At 37.5% G+C, this 17370-nt stretch overlaps 1 protein-coding gene across 1 annotated transcript in view; it reads left to right on the plus strand.

Moving 5' to 3' along the window:
* Positions 1–17370, plus strand: part of SCFD2 (sec1 family domain containing 2) — a 187972-nt gene that overhangs the window by 13827 nt on the left and 156775 nt on the right. Inside the window, exon 3 of the mRNA XM_059844840.1 lies at positions 16641–16768. Coding sequence (XP_059700823.1) covers positions 16641–16768 — 128 coding nt within the window. The remainder of the gene's footprint in view (positions 1–16640; positions 16769–17370) is intronic.

Here is a 17370-nt window from a genome sequence, read left to right on the forward strand (position 1 = left end):
CAAAGTAATGTTTGGGAAGGAAGCAGTTTGATTGCAAGTTTTGACTATATGATTTGGGTTATTCATGATTCCAGACTTAATATGAACCAGGAATCAAAGGTTACACAGGCTTAAATTTATGTGAAGTCAGCTGTTTACCTGTCAGAACTTGAAGATACTTTTACTTTGAAAAGTAGATGAAATCTTGCACAGAGAAATACTCTGGTTTTATACAGATAAATACATACACAACTATTGATTTTAATTTAATTGAGCCAGAAATCCAATGTTCTTTTCTGCTATTTAACATGGCTTCTGTTATTTAGATGGCAGATCTTTGGTAACTAATTCATGATCCCTAGGTCTAGTGTTTACTTGTGTGTGTGTTATTTTCCTTGAAGTGTATTTAGGGGATGCTGAAATGGCTATTGCTACTTTATAATTGTTCACAGTTTCAAAAGTGGTTGTGAATATTGACCCAGCCAAGCCAGTTCTTATGCCCTGATGAACTGTAACCCCCAAGCAGTCCTTCTGCAGGTTCTGGATGACTGTGCTCCACCAAGTTTCCATAGTTTGTGAGTATATTTTTTAAAATGATCTTCAGCTGGGAAAGATTTCCAACCTCTGTGGGGAGAGAAGAAGTTTTATGACCTTACCTAATTCTCTGCACAACTCTACTACTTATTTAAATAAGTAACAAGAAAAAGAAATCCATATCAGGTTATTTTCACTAACTGGAAACAGCCACAGAACATAAGCTGAATATGTATGCTGCATGTGGCTGCTTAAGCTCCAGTTACCCCTTAAAAAAAAAAAAGGGAAATGAACCTCAACAGAAAAGCTGCAGTTCTTATTGATGATAGGAATGGGTTGTGGCTTCAGACTTTCTTTGACAGGTCGGAAAACGCCATCGATGGGACAGTTGGTTTGCTGGTAAGGAGGTTATGTGGAGGAGGGTGGAATTAGATGGCACCAAACTGATTATAGAAGCCCATTTTAGGAGGAGAATGCAGAGTTAATATTGAATGACTACAAATAATGGCGAAAAATCCAGGGAGTTTGGATTAGGACAAAATTCTGCTCCCATCAGTCATTCTGTGGCAGGCAGAAGTGTTATCAGGAAGGAGTTGTGAGAAGATACCCAGAACACCAGGTAAATATATGCAATGTGGACAGAAGTCCTGAACTGTTTCTCATGACAGATCAACCAGAGTATGGGAATGGTTATAAAAATGAAAGCCTGAGGCTGGAGCTTTATTCTTTCTGAATAGCTGTCAGTTTGGTTTTGAAGGCTAGAATTGTCCATATTAGGTTTGCATGAGATCTGAGGAAGCTAGGGCTCTAGGTTTGCATTGAAACTATGACAAATATGCTACTTTGAACTAAGAGAGGGGAATAATGAAGATATGCAGGATTCAGCCTTCAAGTTAATCTAAGTTTGACCCACATGCTAGCAATGCATCTGGCTCTGCATGTTCAAAGATCTCATCTTTAAGATGTAAAGACTGCTCCAGAATTTTGTATTGTTTCACAGTTTATTTTGGATCTCAAAGTATCTACCTGAATACTTGTTCTCAACTTATAAAAATATGAGTCTCTTTAACTCTTATAACTACTTATACCATAAAAAGTACTAAGCAGTGATTTTTGTGGTAACTGAGTCATTTATGCAAAGAGTTGTCTTTCTGTCTGTGATGAAGATGTATTTTTGTACATTAAGGCCTCAAAATGGCTTGGTCAAGAGGTTGCATTGATGACTCCAGGCCTTAGGCAAGCAAATGAGGGAGGGAGGTCAAAGGAGACTACCAAAAATTGGCCTTGTAAATCAAAAACATGGAGGAGAAAGAATTCCTGGCATTCCTTGGTATCTGGGTTTATTTTCTTACATTTCTCTAATAAGAAAAACACACGTCAGATGTGTTCTTGGTAAATGTTTTCACTTGTCTCATCTGTCTATGCTGCCAAACGTGACCCAAAATGTATTGGTCTTACATGCCCTGAGGACATCTACTGGATAGCTAAGCAGCGCATCTGTAAAAGTGGACTTGGCACTCCAGTGCAATCCCTAAATGCAGATTCAATTGTCAGCACCTCATTACTAACTGCTCTTTCCCTGGAATCATTTTTATTAAAATAGCCTTATGCAATAGCTTTAAAATGCAGAGCAGAATGTTCTAAAGTAACCTATTGTGTTACATGTAATATTCTCAAGCAATATGTTTGTTGTAAGGATCCAACTTTATATTTAGTATAATTCATTGCTTTGTCCAAAACTGAAATTAAAATCTCTGAGAAGTAAGTCTTTAATATACACATTTTAAAGAGATGCTTGCCAAGAATTTTGCTGTACCTTGTAGTGCACAAAATCCTACTCAGAAGCTTTCAATTAAGTTGATTCATGCAGTAACTCAGTCTGGCATTCTGCATAAGCTGTCCTGCAGCTTGTAGGAATGAAACATTTTGCTGAAACATTTTGTTGGACTAAAAGGCAGCCAGCTGAAATTCAGACGGGGTTAAGTGATGGTTACAAGTAGAAAGTTTTAAGAAATTATTTGTATGCACTTTTTTTCCTTCACCCCTGCAGAGTTTGGCCACTATTAAAGGAGCAAGAGTGAATTTTGGGGTATTGCTGGAATGATGGCCTGTTTTATTACAGTGGGCAAGAGGGCTAAGAGGCCTGTGAGAAATCTCGGAAGTCTTTCAGCATCAATCGTTCCCTTTTCCTTGTGAAGCAGTGTATATCCAGATTTGCTAATTGCAAAACAGGATGGATTAGGTCACAATAAGCAATTCTACTTCTGACAGAAAGAATTTCACTTTTTAGTGATTTTTTTAAATTTGTTTGTCTTGAGGGAAGCAAGTGTTCATCTGGATGTCCGTTGTTTTGTTTCTGGCAGTCCTCCAATTGCTGTGGTGTGCTTGGTTGTTTATTTGGGCCAGTCTGCATTGAACTGTTGCTCTGGGGTCTAAAGATCAGGTATCACTTCTGCTTTTGAATGGTGATGGACAGCTGGAATAACCTTATTTTTGGCTTTTTGTTGGTTTTTTGTTTGTTTGGCTTTTAACTCTGCTTGGCAATGAATCCACATGCTGTTCCAGGCTACACATCTTACCTTTCTATTCTTTCTACAGGAGACCCTTTTGAGAAATCTCTGAAGACTTCCAAGGAATGTATATGACTGTGGGGGTGGGGGTGCAAGAGAAGACTAGGAAGGAGCACTTCTAGACCTGGTCCCACGCTGAGTCAATGCAGAGAAGCTTAGTCCTGAGTACCTGTCAAGAAGTGACAAAACCACCATATGTTTGGTTGGAACTGAAACTTGTTTTTCCAAGTCCAAGTGTGATGTATCGTTATCCACAGAGTGCCTCAGTATCACCACAATTGTTTAAGGTCCCCTTTAGTACTACTTAATAATGGAAAAGTTTTAGAATAGCTAAATGTTGTGTTGCATGTAATAAAGGGTCTTCTGCAGAGATGACTGCTGTGAAGCTATTGCAGAAGGGAAGGAACCTTACCAGCTGGTTAACAGATAGAAATTCTAACAATATGTATTATGTGGTTTTAAATAAAATAATTTTTAAAAGGAATAGCTTGGCGTTGGCAGAAGGACAAGAGTTAAACTGGTTTGAGGTGTCCTGACCACATCTTAGGGCTAGGACACTTTGCCCAGTGAATAGTTAATCTGCTTTTCTCTTTGCACAGAACATGTTCAAAATCATGTCTGTGTACAAGGTGGAGCTTAGTGGGATTTAATGCTTCAAGGATTAGTAAGACCTGAAGATCAGTTGGTGTCTGTCAAAACCAGCCCTACTTTCCTGAGATGGGTCTTGTTTGTTCTCCGTTACCCTCAAAGTAAACTGCTAGCTCCCTCTGCTTCAGCTGTCAGCAGGTAGGGTTAAAATGATCCAACCTTCTGTTTGTTAAGTACACTTGCTGTAGATCAAAAAAAAATAAGCCTTAAAAAAGATTAATAAAATCCCTCTTTTCTTGATATACTTTCAGTAAAGTTTTTGAGATAATCCAACTTTTGAAAAAGACACACTGAAATTCATTTTAAAACATTCAGAGGCATTTGGTTGCAGGGGAATAATCATGCAAGATTATAGACTTCAGAGGTTCTTGAAGTGGATAAGTAACTGTCATAAAAGGACTTCAGGCGAGGATGATGCTCTGTTTCTTGTTGATACAATTGCCAGGCATGGCTTCTGTTTCAGGCTGTTTGCGTGACTAATGCTTCCCTTCCACTCATGCTTCAGCCTGGCAAGCAGTGACAGCTCTGCATGGGCTCCTTTTCTACACTCCTTACCTTCCCAAAAGTGCCTTTGTTTCCTCAAGACTTGCCTCAGGGTAACATCTTCTAGAATAAATATGATGACAAAAATCAGTTGCAGTTTGTACAGTAGTCATGTAAAGGTGTGAAACTGGCTGTTGATTTTGTAGAATGTGAGTAGAGCTGGCTTCAAGAATTTATTTAGGTTGAACCCTCTTCTTCGCCAGCCATTTCAGGCTGGTGCTGTTGCTTTTTCCAATAATTCACCACAGCAGCCTTACTTGTTTAGAGGAATTTTCTTTCTCCCAAAACATTTGATAGCTGATGCAGAAATTATCTTGTAGCTGTATCAGCTGCCGTATGAAGTTGGAAATCTAAGTCAGCTTGCTTGCATGACTTCCTGTGAGTGTGTGTGACAGTGTTATACTTAAATCAGAACTTTCCAAAGGGAGCTTTGGTGTACTGGTCAGTAACCTAAATCTAATAATTTTGTAATTTGCAGGCAATAGGGCTTTATGGAATTAAGCAACTACTTCTCTTCACAGGGTAGTTTGGGCAGACAAAGAGTCCTGATCCAAGCAGTTTCTCCCTGCAATATCAGCCTGTTGCATTTAGCCAGTTGATTTTACAGATTTGGTGTACTGTATTTGGATGCCACAGCACGTGTAGGGCACAACGACTTATATCTGTATTTTCTTCTGATGTTACGAATAGAGGTGATCTGGTTTATTTGCATATATAGCTTTGTTAGTGTTGGCATGTGTCATTTGCAGAAGGATAGCTATGAGAGGAAAGGTAGTCCTAGAGGAATTGCAGAAATTTTGGTTATGTTTAGTCCACAAACAGATCCCTCTTGATCTTGAGAGGTGTTGTATTTGTAAGGCTTTTGTGCATTCTCAGTGCTGCTGGTCACAAGCTAATACATGTAACATCGCATGTAACATAACTGCTGTAGCTTAACAGCAACAGTCAATGCAGACTTAGGCATGTTGCTTGTGACAGTGGTAAGATATTTATATAATATTATCCAATTTGGGGTGTGTATTTTTATTCCATCTCTAGACTGTTTGATAACTATTTTTTCTACTCATTTCATTCTGATTGCATCGTGTTTTCTGGAAAGGCGGAGTTAGTTAATTTTAAAATTACTAACTAAAAGAAATTGCTCATCATTCTGTAAATCCTCCAAATTAAACTCCGGCTTAATACGGAGATTATCTTCCTATGTTTTCTTCTACTAAGGAAAAAAAGTAATAGTATGGTTTAAGGAAACTGAGTTAATGTTTCACAATATATAATCTAGTTGAATATTCCATATTATATTGCTTCCTTATGTTTCACCTTTTGTTGACCTTCAAGTTTACAGGTTCAAATGGATATTAATGATCTTGGGACTAGCTAGAATAAACAGAAGTCAAAAGGGATGAGAACCCATAGATCCCTAAGCTGTTTGTTGGACTGTGTAGTTTTCTTTTTTGACACAGAAAAGTGCTGTGTTTGCCATCTGGCAAGAGGATTTTTGTGACCAAATAGTGAGACCAAAAAAAGAAAAAAAAATTCTACATAAAAAAAAGCTCTGGGTATTTTATAAGAATTTTTTCACTAACTGTTTTACTATTAAGTTGAAACAAAAATTCTGTATTACTAGTCTAAATAAATGGAATAGAATAAGAGGATTTCTTAAGCATTTTTCAGGTACTCTGTGTGTACCTGTGCATGCGTGCATTTGTTTTGACTTGTATGACTTGTATTAAGGTAAAATACAGTGCAGGGATTATTTCTCTGCTGTCTTGGTTTAATGCACACTGGTGTCATTGGTTTACACTGTAATTCTTTGATATTGTAAGCAATGAATGGAGTTGCATTACTTCTTAACATCATTCATGCAAAGCTGCATTGTCTCCTGCATGTGGTTATTAGCAAGTAAAGTTGTTTTGTGTCATAGATGTTTAAGTGTGTATGTTAAACTTTTTGGCTTTCTAAAGCCAAAATACTTATTGTATGTGTATCACAGCATATATATATATATATACACACACACAAATACATTTGTATTTAGATCCACATGAAACAAGACTGTGATTAAAATGCTTGTCCTTACAAGTTTACATGATGCTTGGATTGAGGAAATGTTTGATAAAACTGAAGATGGTGGGTTTGGCAAGAGATGAACATGCTTCAGATGGTGGTTGGCCACACTCATCAGACTTGTGTATATATTTTAATTTATAAGTATGGCCATCTGTAAAGTAGATACATGAAATAGAGTTAAGTTTCTCTTTTATTTTTTTATTTAAGAAAAAAAAGGGAAAATGTAGAATACTATGTTATCATTTACTTTTGTTGGGAGGTTTTGTTTCCCTTCTTTTTAATCAATTCCTGATGTGAACTGAATCCTTGCCAACCTTTTAATAATTATTTATTAAATTTTATTGTAATTCAGTTCACCTGTGGGACCAAAGATATGTCAAATATTAAGAGACTGATTTACTTTCCATTATCTATAAAGGAAGGAAAAGGAATTCATCCCAAAGCAAGGAACTGTAGGTAAACAGAGAAGTTTTGTGACATCTTGGGGTTGCTGTGTTGTTTGTGTTTATAAGTACCTCTTGCAATGTTTATTTTTAAGTTCTCCCATGCTCTGCTGATAACAGGGAGCATATTTCTTCCTGGTTTGGCATATAGTGGTCATGGTTTTCTTGGAACATAGTAGTTTATAGTTTGTACAAAACAGCAGTTTTGTGACTTAAAATTACGAAGATGTTTTAAAACTGCCTTGGTATCACTCTCCTCACAATTTTTGTCTTTTGTCAAAATTAACTTTTGATTTTTTGTGTTCTCAACATATTTTAGACCTTGCTACTATATTTGTAAAAATCCTGTCCCATACTTCCATATGCTTCTTTCTAAGATAAACAGAAACTTATCTCTCATGATGTTCAATAACAAATTCAAAGAACACTTTACTAATACTGTTGGTCTTAGTCACTGGTTGTGTCTTGTGAGTCTTAGTTTCTCTTCTAGTGGTAAACAATAATCTGTATTATCATCCCATGTCTGAAAAGATTGCAAAATTCAAGTTTGCTTGACTGGCATTGCCCTGAACTGTCTGTATCTGTAGGTATGCCTTTATGAAGCTAAATATCATGGCTTGAATATAATAACTTGAGTACAGTAACTGTTCCTTGTCTTATTGGTGTGTTTGAACCAACTTTCCCCTGGTGCACTCCACAATGTACCCTTCTTTTGTGAGCCAGAGCTTTCAAAGAATGCTCTGCCTGTTGGGGTTTTTTATGGCCATGTTGAGTCAGCTGTAGACAGAACCAGTAATGAAGGAAAACGTGGGCTGTATCCTGTGGAACTGCCTGGCAGCACCTCCCAGCTGTCAAGGAGTCGGCGAAGGAAGTTCTTTGCTCCTTGTTTGGTTTGCAGAGTGATTCTGCATGCTGGGTCAGTATTACTGGCACAAGGATACCCATGCCAAAGTAAAAACAGGGCAGGAGGCAAAATATTAAGAAATTCTTGACTGCTATTGGCAAATCTTGCCTTTTAATGAATGAATCTACTATGTTAGTCCAGTGAATACTGTACTTCCTTGGTATTTATACCTGGATATTGAACAACATACAGTGAACTGACAAACTCCTTGTCACCTTTTTTATTACCACAGATATTTCAGGTAGTCCAGAGGAGAATCCATTGTAAAACTGGTGGCTGATGATAAGCAGCTCCCAGTTTTGCTCAAAACCGCTTCAGCCTTGATGGCTGCAAGCTGATTTGCAATGTTTTAAATGTTATTTTAGAACTGCTTTTAAAATGCCTGGCAGCTTCTTTTTTATATGTCTGTTGTTTAAAAGAAGTGTTTTAAAATAAATTGGTGACAAAAGGCTCTTAAACATTTAGTTTTACTGTAATGATTTTTGTCTATATTTTTAAAATTAGATTGTATTTTTTTAATTAAAAATTGATGGTGTTTTTGTCTTGCAGAAAAGTAATTACTGTATAATTTGATAATGAAGTTTCCTAAAATCTAATAAATAATAACTTGGTCATACAGGACTATGTTCTGAAGTATTTTAACAGTATAGAAACTTAGATACTAGGAAATACTCCTTGTTGGATATACTAAATAGCAAAGTATATCAGATATGCAAGACCTCTAGTTTTCTTTTGGGAGAAGCTCAATTGTTTGCAGAACTAACAATATAGAGAATTCATTTACGTGACCCCTTCTGTTGTAGGATGTGATTTATTTTTTGCTTAAATATCTTATGAGGCACTGATTATTTTCTGAACTTTGCAGTACACTTTAATTGACAGATTAATTTCTTCTTTCATCAATTTTTCTAGTGAGATTATTTCTTTAAAATTCATGTTTGCAGCATGGAAAAATGCAAGTCTCAAAACCTTGTGTTGTTGAGGCAGAAAAGTTGGTGTTTTAACAGCACTCTGTGTGACCTTTAGTGAATCAATTGTTTTATCAATCAAATTATGCTAGTATGAGTTAATTAATTAACTTGATCTTGATGTGACACAGCCTTCCTGGAGTATACACAGAAAGGAGGGAGGGGAAAGAAGGGTCTGTATAAACACCATATGCAAAGGCTGAAGCTATCAGCCTGCCATTAGCCCTTTATCTAAGAGGCCCTTGGCATATAAATCAAACAATAACCTCTCTGTTTTGACTCAGTGCCAAAGTATACAGCCACAGTTGAGTCTAGGACAGATTACACCCACTGAGTGGCTTGAGGGCTTGGACTGAAACTGGGAAATAACCATTAAATTATTCAGGAACATATTTATGTTTTTTAATGTTGGCTGTTGGATACTTTTTTTTGGTACTATTTGCTTCATGTTCTAATCATAAAAACCAATACATGGAAGCTTTTTAACATGCATCTAAGTGGGAACATGAGACAGTTGAAGGGCTGCAAAGAACTTGTTTTTAAAAAAGTTTTATGTGTTATGCCATTTTGCAAAATGTTTGCTAATCTATGGCAGAGGTGGTAATTTTCATTCTCCTGCAGTTTTCTGCAAGCACACTTCCAAGATGACATTAGCTTTTTTGTATGTTTTTTTCCTACAGTTAGGATGGATTGGAATATAGTTCCAGTTTCTACTGTCTAAAGTGCATTTAATTAGGCTGAGCAGATCTGCCAGCTGTACAAAATGTTCAACAGCATAATGACAGCCCACTGCTAGGAAACACTCTAAAACTTAATGTTACTTTGCTTTCTTAGAAATATTGTTAGTCCCTTCTGGGAATGTGCAACTTACATTTATTTGAAAACAAAAATTTTGTGGATTTTGTATTTTTCTCTGAGTAAAGTATTGCTGACTCTTTAGTTGAACACACATTTGCCTAGCCCATCAAAAGCACATACTTGGGATGGGCTCGAATTGCAGCCATGCTAGAGACTGAGCTCCTGGAAATACTGATAGCTGTTTCTATATGAAATATTTTAGATAAATTATGTTGGAGCTGTTTGGTGACTTTCAGAAGGATGAAATGAAGAGCAGCTTCATTCTCTGAGCCCAGCTGTGTTCTGGGAACACGGCAGTGTGGAGCTCTTCTCATCCACCTGGTATTCCCCACAGCATGTCCACACAATCCATGTGGCATGGAGGAGCTGCTGCTCTGGGGAGGCTATTCCAGTTGTTGTTGATTGTTTCCAGTGGGGGGCTGCTGTATGGTGGGGTGCAGTCAGGGACTTGGCTGTCCCCACCGCGTTGTCAGGCTGGCGCTTGTCCCCAGGAATCCACAGTACATCCGGTGTAGCCTTGGCGCAGCCTCCGCTGTCTCTGAAGCCACGGGGCAGTTGGAGGAGGGAGGATGTCTCTTGATATGTGGCCCTTTGCTCCAGGCTCAAAGCCAAATCTTTGCATCTTATCTCTGGCTTGTGCTTCTCTTTGTTTCATCAGTATTCAAATGACATATTGCAGCAATGGATTTGTCCTTCGTAGTAATGGTCTTCTGACCACCTGGTGGTGTTTTTTGAAGTGCTGTGTACTTAATGTGGGTGTTGTGTTGTCTTTAAAGAAATGTTTTATTGCAAAGGCAATATTTGGCAGCACATCCTCTTTTTAGCATTCATTCAGTTTTGGGCAGCTTTGTGGTACTAACGACCCTCTAATTTAATCTTTACTGAATTTTTCCCTTCTCCCTTCCTCTTGTGAAAATATACAGACGCAGCTGAGTTGTAAAGCTATATAGATGAAAGGTGAAAACTTTGCTGATACAATAACCACAGAATCTGTCACATGTTGAGACTACCACAATTTTCCTTCTGATTTTTTTTTATCTGTGAAAGTTTAAACACGACTACTTTGTTATGCTGAAATTCTGTCATTTTGGTTGATTAATTTTTGAAGCCCACTCACAGTTATTTTCTGTCTTCTATTCAGAGCCTGTGTCAGCAAGTTGCTGTTTGAAATCCCATGTCCTTTGCCAGGTGTATAAATAAGAACATTTGCTTATTCTTTCTTCCTTATTAGTATCTTGCTCATATGATGTCCTCCACCTGGTTATTTGCTGTTTATGATGTTGTGATATAGGCTGTACTTTCACCTGATGCCAAGAGGTTTAAAACCAAAATAAAACTGTAAAAAGTCATCTTTTTCTTCCTTCATTTAAGCTACAGGAGACCTGTCAAGGAAACTGTATGTAGATACTGATTTCTCAATTTGGCCTTTAAAAAGGTTATGGAAGAGTTTTTCAGTAAGCCTGGGGGCATGGCAAGGCCTACATGTAACTGAAAAAAATTGCCAGTGTTTTATAAGGAGAAAACAGGATGACCTGAATTTGTCCTGTTAGGCAAAGAAGTCCAGACAAAAATCCAGTAATAGATAATATACATGTCACTTTTATCTTCCTTGACTGGAAATTAGATCACATCATAATAATTCACAATAGCTTGCCAGAGACTACATTCATGGCTGATAATTCTGGTGATTATGGTATGCTGCTTGGACAAGAGTGTTTAACTTGTTTTTATTGGTTAATTACTCATGCTGATTGAAGAAATATATTGCCAAACTAATACTGTAAATGTTAGGAGGGTTGCGAATGGTCTAATCATACATCTGAAAACATAATGATAAATGAGGAGCACTTAGTAATTGAATGAACATATTTTCTAGTGTAGGCTTACTACTTCCTGACCTTTTGCTCTTGCATTAGAGACCAGAAAGACAGTATTTTAATAATTTGTAAATAATAGACAAGACCTGAAGCAGTAAGGGAAGTAAATATTTTTCTGTACTGGTGGTATGAGCAAGTCACATGTCATTTTAGCCAAGGGTAAATTGTGGTGTTGTGCACTGGGCCCCTTCAGGGTAAGTGCTCCCAAATTTCTGTCTTTGCCTCTAGTTTTGCATCTGCTCTGAGAGCTTGCTCTCCATTGACTGGTGCTTGATTTTACCTATTTCCAGACTACTGCCTCCAGCTTGGTGATAGCACATCCCAGTGCCACCAGCCTCCCCTGTTCTCCCCAGATTTGTTCAAATGAATAGCTTTGATTCTAAGCCTACAGATAATCAGAGATAGGGATACTTTCTGTCTGTCAGATAAACTTGGCAGTGTTGTCCTTGCAGGACTGGACCGGACCAAATCAAGAGAGTAAGTTACAATTATTTTAACTGGTGCAAGATTAGGCATTTGATAATCAACCTGTAAATGTCTAGATCAAACAAAATAGTTTAGTTATCAGAACACATTACTGAAAGGAGTTCCATGGGCACGAGAGCAAGTTCCCCCACAGTGAGTGTTGCTGAAGCTAGTGCACCATCACCCAAGTAACTGCTTACCATACAGTATGCTTACCGTACTGTACCCTGACTTCTGCTCAGGGTTTTGGCTTTTCCACCCTGCATCTTGTAAACAACACATTTCATTTTGTGGTATTTCCTTTGGATATTATAAATTTGAGAAGCCAGCTAGTTAGCCACTTCATGGCTAAATCATTTTATTATTGATTTTGACTTTTGCTTTTCTATCTCTCCTTGAAGCACCTGCATCAAGCTTTAGTCAGCATGGAACATCCCAGTCTCTCTCACTGGTTTTCATCAGCACCTTTTTCCTGGCACAATTACCAGTTGGTGTCTCATTTTAAGATTCGTGTAGACTCTGGATCTGATGACTTGGTCCTTTTCCCCTCTACCTGATTCAGCTTTGAAAACTGGAAGGCAAATACCAGAAGTAGGGGAGCTGCATCTTTTAGTTTTCTAGATTTCTCCCTCTTTCTTTATAATCTTTTTCATTGTTGTTTTAAAGTACAAATTATATGCAGTTAAATTTTAATTAGTTGTGGAACAGAGAATGTCTCATTTAAAAAATTTGTCTCTGAGGAAAGGGAGAAATTTGCCAATATGAGATGTCTGTCAAAGGCAGCTTTATGTAAATTGAATGGTATAACTGTGTCCAATGGGGCTTTTCAGAGACTTACACTTTTTCTCGGGACTTAATGTGATATTTTTGTTTAATAAATTTTCTGCCTGGTTAGTGCTACACTTGTTTTTATTAAATTCTGTTTTCTGATATAACTGGTTGATTAGGTACATTACAATGACTATAGCAATAAAAGAAATGGACAGGGTATCAAATCTGTGAGCAAAACTCTACCCTTGTTAGTAAAACTGATTTTCTGGAAAGGCCCCTGCATATTAGGGTTCTATTCTCTTTGTCAGGTTTGCTGTGCCCTGCAAAACATTTTGTAACAGAAAAGCACACAAGTGTGTACTGTAATATTTACCTAATTTTGTGACATTTATTTTCAAGGGTGTTTTTGAATTCCTGAGATGTACTGTTGTGTAACTGTAAAGGATTTATTTTTCTTAAGCAAACCATCATCATTCAGACAATATCTTTTAAGGTTTTTGTAATGCATTGAATATTAAAAAAAAAAAACACCAAAACTTTTTCATTTAAGAAAACGACTTTCAGAGTGCAAATGTTGACTTTAATGTGTAAAATATATTATAAGATAATGTGTATTATATAATATAAGATGGTGTGTAAAATCAATACATAGTTCTTGGGAAGTCAGGGAATGCAAGACAAGGGAGAAATTAGGATTGGGGTGCTGGATTTCATAGAAATCACTGATTACCAGTGTCACCAGATTGGGGCATTTGCACCAAAGCAGAGGAACTGCAGATGGGAAAAAGTGGAGGGGAAGGGCACCATGACAAGAGCTGGAAGGCAGTTGCAGACAAATGTTTCCCCAAAAGGATAAGATAAGATAATATATTTTCCAAGTGTTAGAAACCTCTAAAAGGAAAATGTTGTGGTAACTTCTCAGATCAGGCAAGAGGCAACACCAGAGCCCTGTACTGTGTCCTACTGACTCATTCCCAGCAGTCATTCCTGTCTTGTTACTGATGAAGGTTAAGAGTGGGTGTTTTTCAAAGCAAAAACCTTTATTGAAAAGGTTAATAGAGGGGGAACAGGAAAAGTGTTAGCAGCAGAAAAAAATTACAAGTACTTTTGTGGCTCTTTTCCCCTGTTATATTTAAAAAAAAAAAAGAAAAAGCTTAAAAATTGTTTTCTCTGGATTGACCTAGTCAGTTGATTGTGTTAGCTATTGATATACATTGACCTCATCCTGCTTATATATAGTTATATATATGATACTTTAACCACTAATTATTCTGCAAAGCAGTGGGAAGAAAAAAGTCTAGATAGATGAATCTGGATGACAGAGATGTAGCATACAGGATTGTGGTTGACTCTCCTCTCCTTAAGGCTTTACTTTTTTGTTTGTTGTTTTGCTTTTTGCTATTTTTGGTGTGTTAAAGCAGCTCTCAGGGATCCTGCAAGCTTTGGTCCTTGGGATTAAAGAAAAACTTACTGTGGCTGAAGGAGGAAGAAAGAATATACAAAGCAAAAAGTAAATCCATACACCTCCCCCCCTTTTTTTTTTTATTTTTTAAAACAATAATATGACTCATTCTTTATTTTTTGTTTCTTTGTTTAGTTTAAAATAATGTGTCTGTTATTTTGGAGGAGTATTATAGTTTATTAACAAGTAGAAGTACCAGCTGAAGCAGGGACTTCTGGTAGTGATGCTACAATGTAGTATGATGCATGTTGTTTTCAAAGATCCTACCACCTGAAGTGATGGGACGTGGTGTGAAAAGGGAGAGCAGCAAGCAAGGATTATGGGAAAGTGGTGTAATCTTTCCACATACACTCTTTTATTGACTCCTATAGATGCTTTTATGATGAGTTTTCCACACTTTACTGTTTGCTAAGTATCTTTATGAAGTATAGGAGTGAGAAAGATGAGACTGCAAAAACCTGTGGAAAATCCGATAGGCTTTTATTTTAGCTTCCTTATGTTGCTTGTTTTCCTTTGTTTGAAAGGCTTAGCTCCTGGTATCTTGTTTATGTGAGGCACTCTGCTTACATTTATGGTGATGAAGAGAATTGTGAGAATGAGAACAGGTTAAAGATCTTAAACCGAAACTTTACTTTTTTTTTCTTCCAAATAGCGAAAAAAGTATTTTTTAACCTAGCTTCCTGCTGTTTCAGGTTCAGTTCCTGATCTCTATAGATTTGGTATTGGAACTGTATGTTCATGAAGGGATTAGTTATCAGGCAATGCAGTGGCCTTATAAAATCCAAACCTGAGGCACAGTTGTAAATGACAGCGAGACATACCCTGTGAATGTGATGTGAACACGATCAACACAGTGCATTTACAATTGGTGTTGGGTGGGGAGTGGATTGAGTAGATAATCTGTAAAAATAGCATACCTGAGGATCACAGAATCAGAGCTATTAAAAGACCTCCAAGATCACCAAGTCCAACCTTTGACTGAGTGCTCCCATGCCCACTAAAACATACTCCAGAGTGCCAGATCTATTAATTTTTGGACACTTCCAGGTATGGTGACTCCACCACTTCCCTGGGGTGCCTGTGCCTGACAACCTTTTACATAAAGAAATTCTTATATTGTATTGAAGCATCCAGTTGTTTTGGAAATCTCTGATTTCTTGCACTATTGGACATTACATATCACTGTAGTTTTTTCTTCTGAGGAATCTTCTTGGAGCTGCTGCCCCTGAAAAGCCACAGCATCAGTGCTCAGATCGCACTTGCTGATGGAGTAGAGGGAGCTGCTGCAGGTGCCCCAGCTGATTTGGGAGGTGCTGCCTCCTGCCTGTGTGTTTGTAAGGAGGTTGAGTGGCGCTCTGTGAAAGATAAATGGAAAGATTGTGTTAGGTCATCTGATTTATTTTTTTTTTTCCTTTGCCACCCATGGCAGTAAGGTGAAATTTACACTTCCTATTCATTTGTGATTTGTTCAGAAGAAGGATAACCCAAGCTTTTTCCCACAGTCCTTCCATGCACTCAGGCTTTGACAGAGGATGTGGGTTGCTTGGATTTCAGGAATGGGGCTTGGTGATGCTCTTACCTGGTTTGGGAGACTGCACAGATTTGCTAAATACAGCCCTGCTGTTGCAGCAGAGCATAAGAACAGCTGCTCTGGAATGGTATCAAATGAATTATTATGGATTTCTAGTTCCATGAAACAAAGCTTGTTTTGGCATGCTTATAAGCATGTTGTAAATGACATCAAAATGTCTTTAGGAGTTAAATGTCTCCTGAGGAGAAAACAGAGGGAAGCTTTTCATTTAAAAACAAAAAATACATTAAAAAAATCAACATAGTTAATCCCAATGTGTGGCTTTAGTCCCAAGCAAGGGATTTTCCTACCTTATCCTCCCTTGCCACTGAGAGAACACTGAATTCATTCACACTAGCAACAAGTGCAGTGTGCTGGAGGAAGGAGAAGACAGACAGGGAACTGAGTGTAGATGAGCTAGACAAGTGCCTAATTTAAGTTTAGCAGCAGCAACAACAAAAAGGAAATCTGTAATTACAGAAATCACAAGGACAGTTAATTTCTGCTATGGATTACTCATTTCACATACAGAGAATCCATGAAACCCAAAGTGACAGTATTTCATCAAAATTATAACAACAGCCTTCCGCATTGGGAGTACTAACTTTGGGATATTAACTCACGTGGGGATGTTAGAGCCCATCCTTTCCACAGTTTTTTAGTAACTGAAGAAGTTTGGACTGTTTCTGATATTCTCATGGTTGAACAGTAGTGGTTACTTTTAGAATGACATGCTTATTTATTATATGTGAATTCTAATACTTTATAATATGTAGCAAAAAAAAAATCCAACTTTTCTGTAAAACCATAGCAGCTGTTCTGCTAAGAATAATCTAGCTTTTATGTCACTTTATTTTTGCTTGTGTCCTGCCTACCTGAGAGATTAGTAAGTAGAAGCATTCGTCTCAAAACATAAACGTTGATGTAAGTTTACTCCATTATTCAAGCAATGTTTAGTATAGTTATGTCATTTTCTTACAGTGATCCAGCTGCCAAAGCTCTCTGGGAATCCTTCATGAACCTCAAACAAAAGGAAGCTGTGATGGAGGCCAGGAGACACCTTGTGGAGGCTGCAAGCAGAGAAAATTTACCTATTAAGATGAGCATGGGTGAGCAATGTGACATAATTTCCCTTACAAAGTAATAATGTGAAAGATGTCAGCTTATCTTTTTCCACATAACCCTCTTGTGCTAAACCCACTCATTCTTGGTTCACCCCCATCCTTGTCAACAGGTTTCAGGTAGCCTTCATGGCTGCCATAGGGTCTTTCATGTATATAAGTGAGAGACAAGTTTTTGTAAAAAGAATACAACAACCTTAAAAAGATTGTGGACCATGGAAAAGTGTTGGAGTTCTAGAAGGGGGGTTTTAAAGGCATTCAAATGGTTAGCAATGCTATTAGTCCTTATTTTACAGAGCATGAGAATTTTTTTCTAAAGAAGTAAGCAACATTTGTGTCCTGAAAGCAGACATTGTAAATAGCAACTGGAAGTTGTGCAGCTCTTGCATATGATAACATTATATATGTAGTATTTACATTACATAGGTAATGAGGTTTATGTCAAGTAAGGCTGCCTGACTCAGGGGAGTTTAAGCTGAAATCCATGCCTGGACACACTTTAAACCTCAATTTTTCAAAATATTAGAGGAACAGATTAAGAGACAATGGCTTTCAAGAGCTCTTTTAGAACCTTGTTCTCATAATGTACC

Source organism: Haemorhous mexicanus, chromosome 4, assembly GCF_027477595.1.
Source record: "Haemorhous mexicanus isolate bHaeMex1 chromosome 4, bHaeMex1.pri, whole genome shotgun sequence".
Classification (NCBI taxonomy): Eukaryota; Metazoa; Chordata; class Aves; order Passeriformes; family Fringillidae; genus Haemorhous; species Haemorhous mexicanus.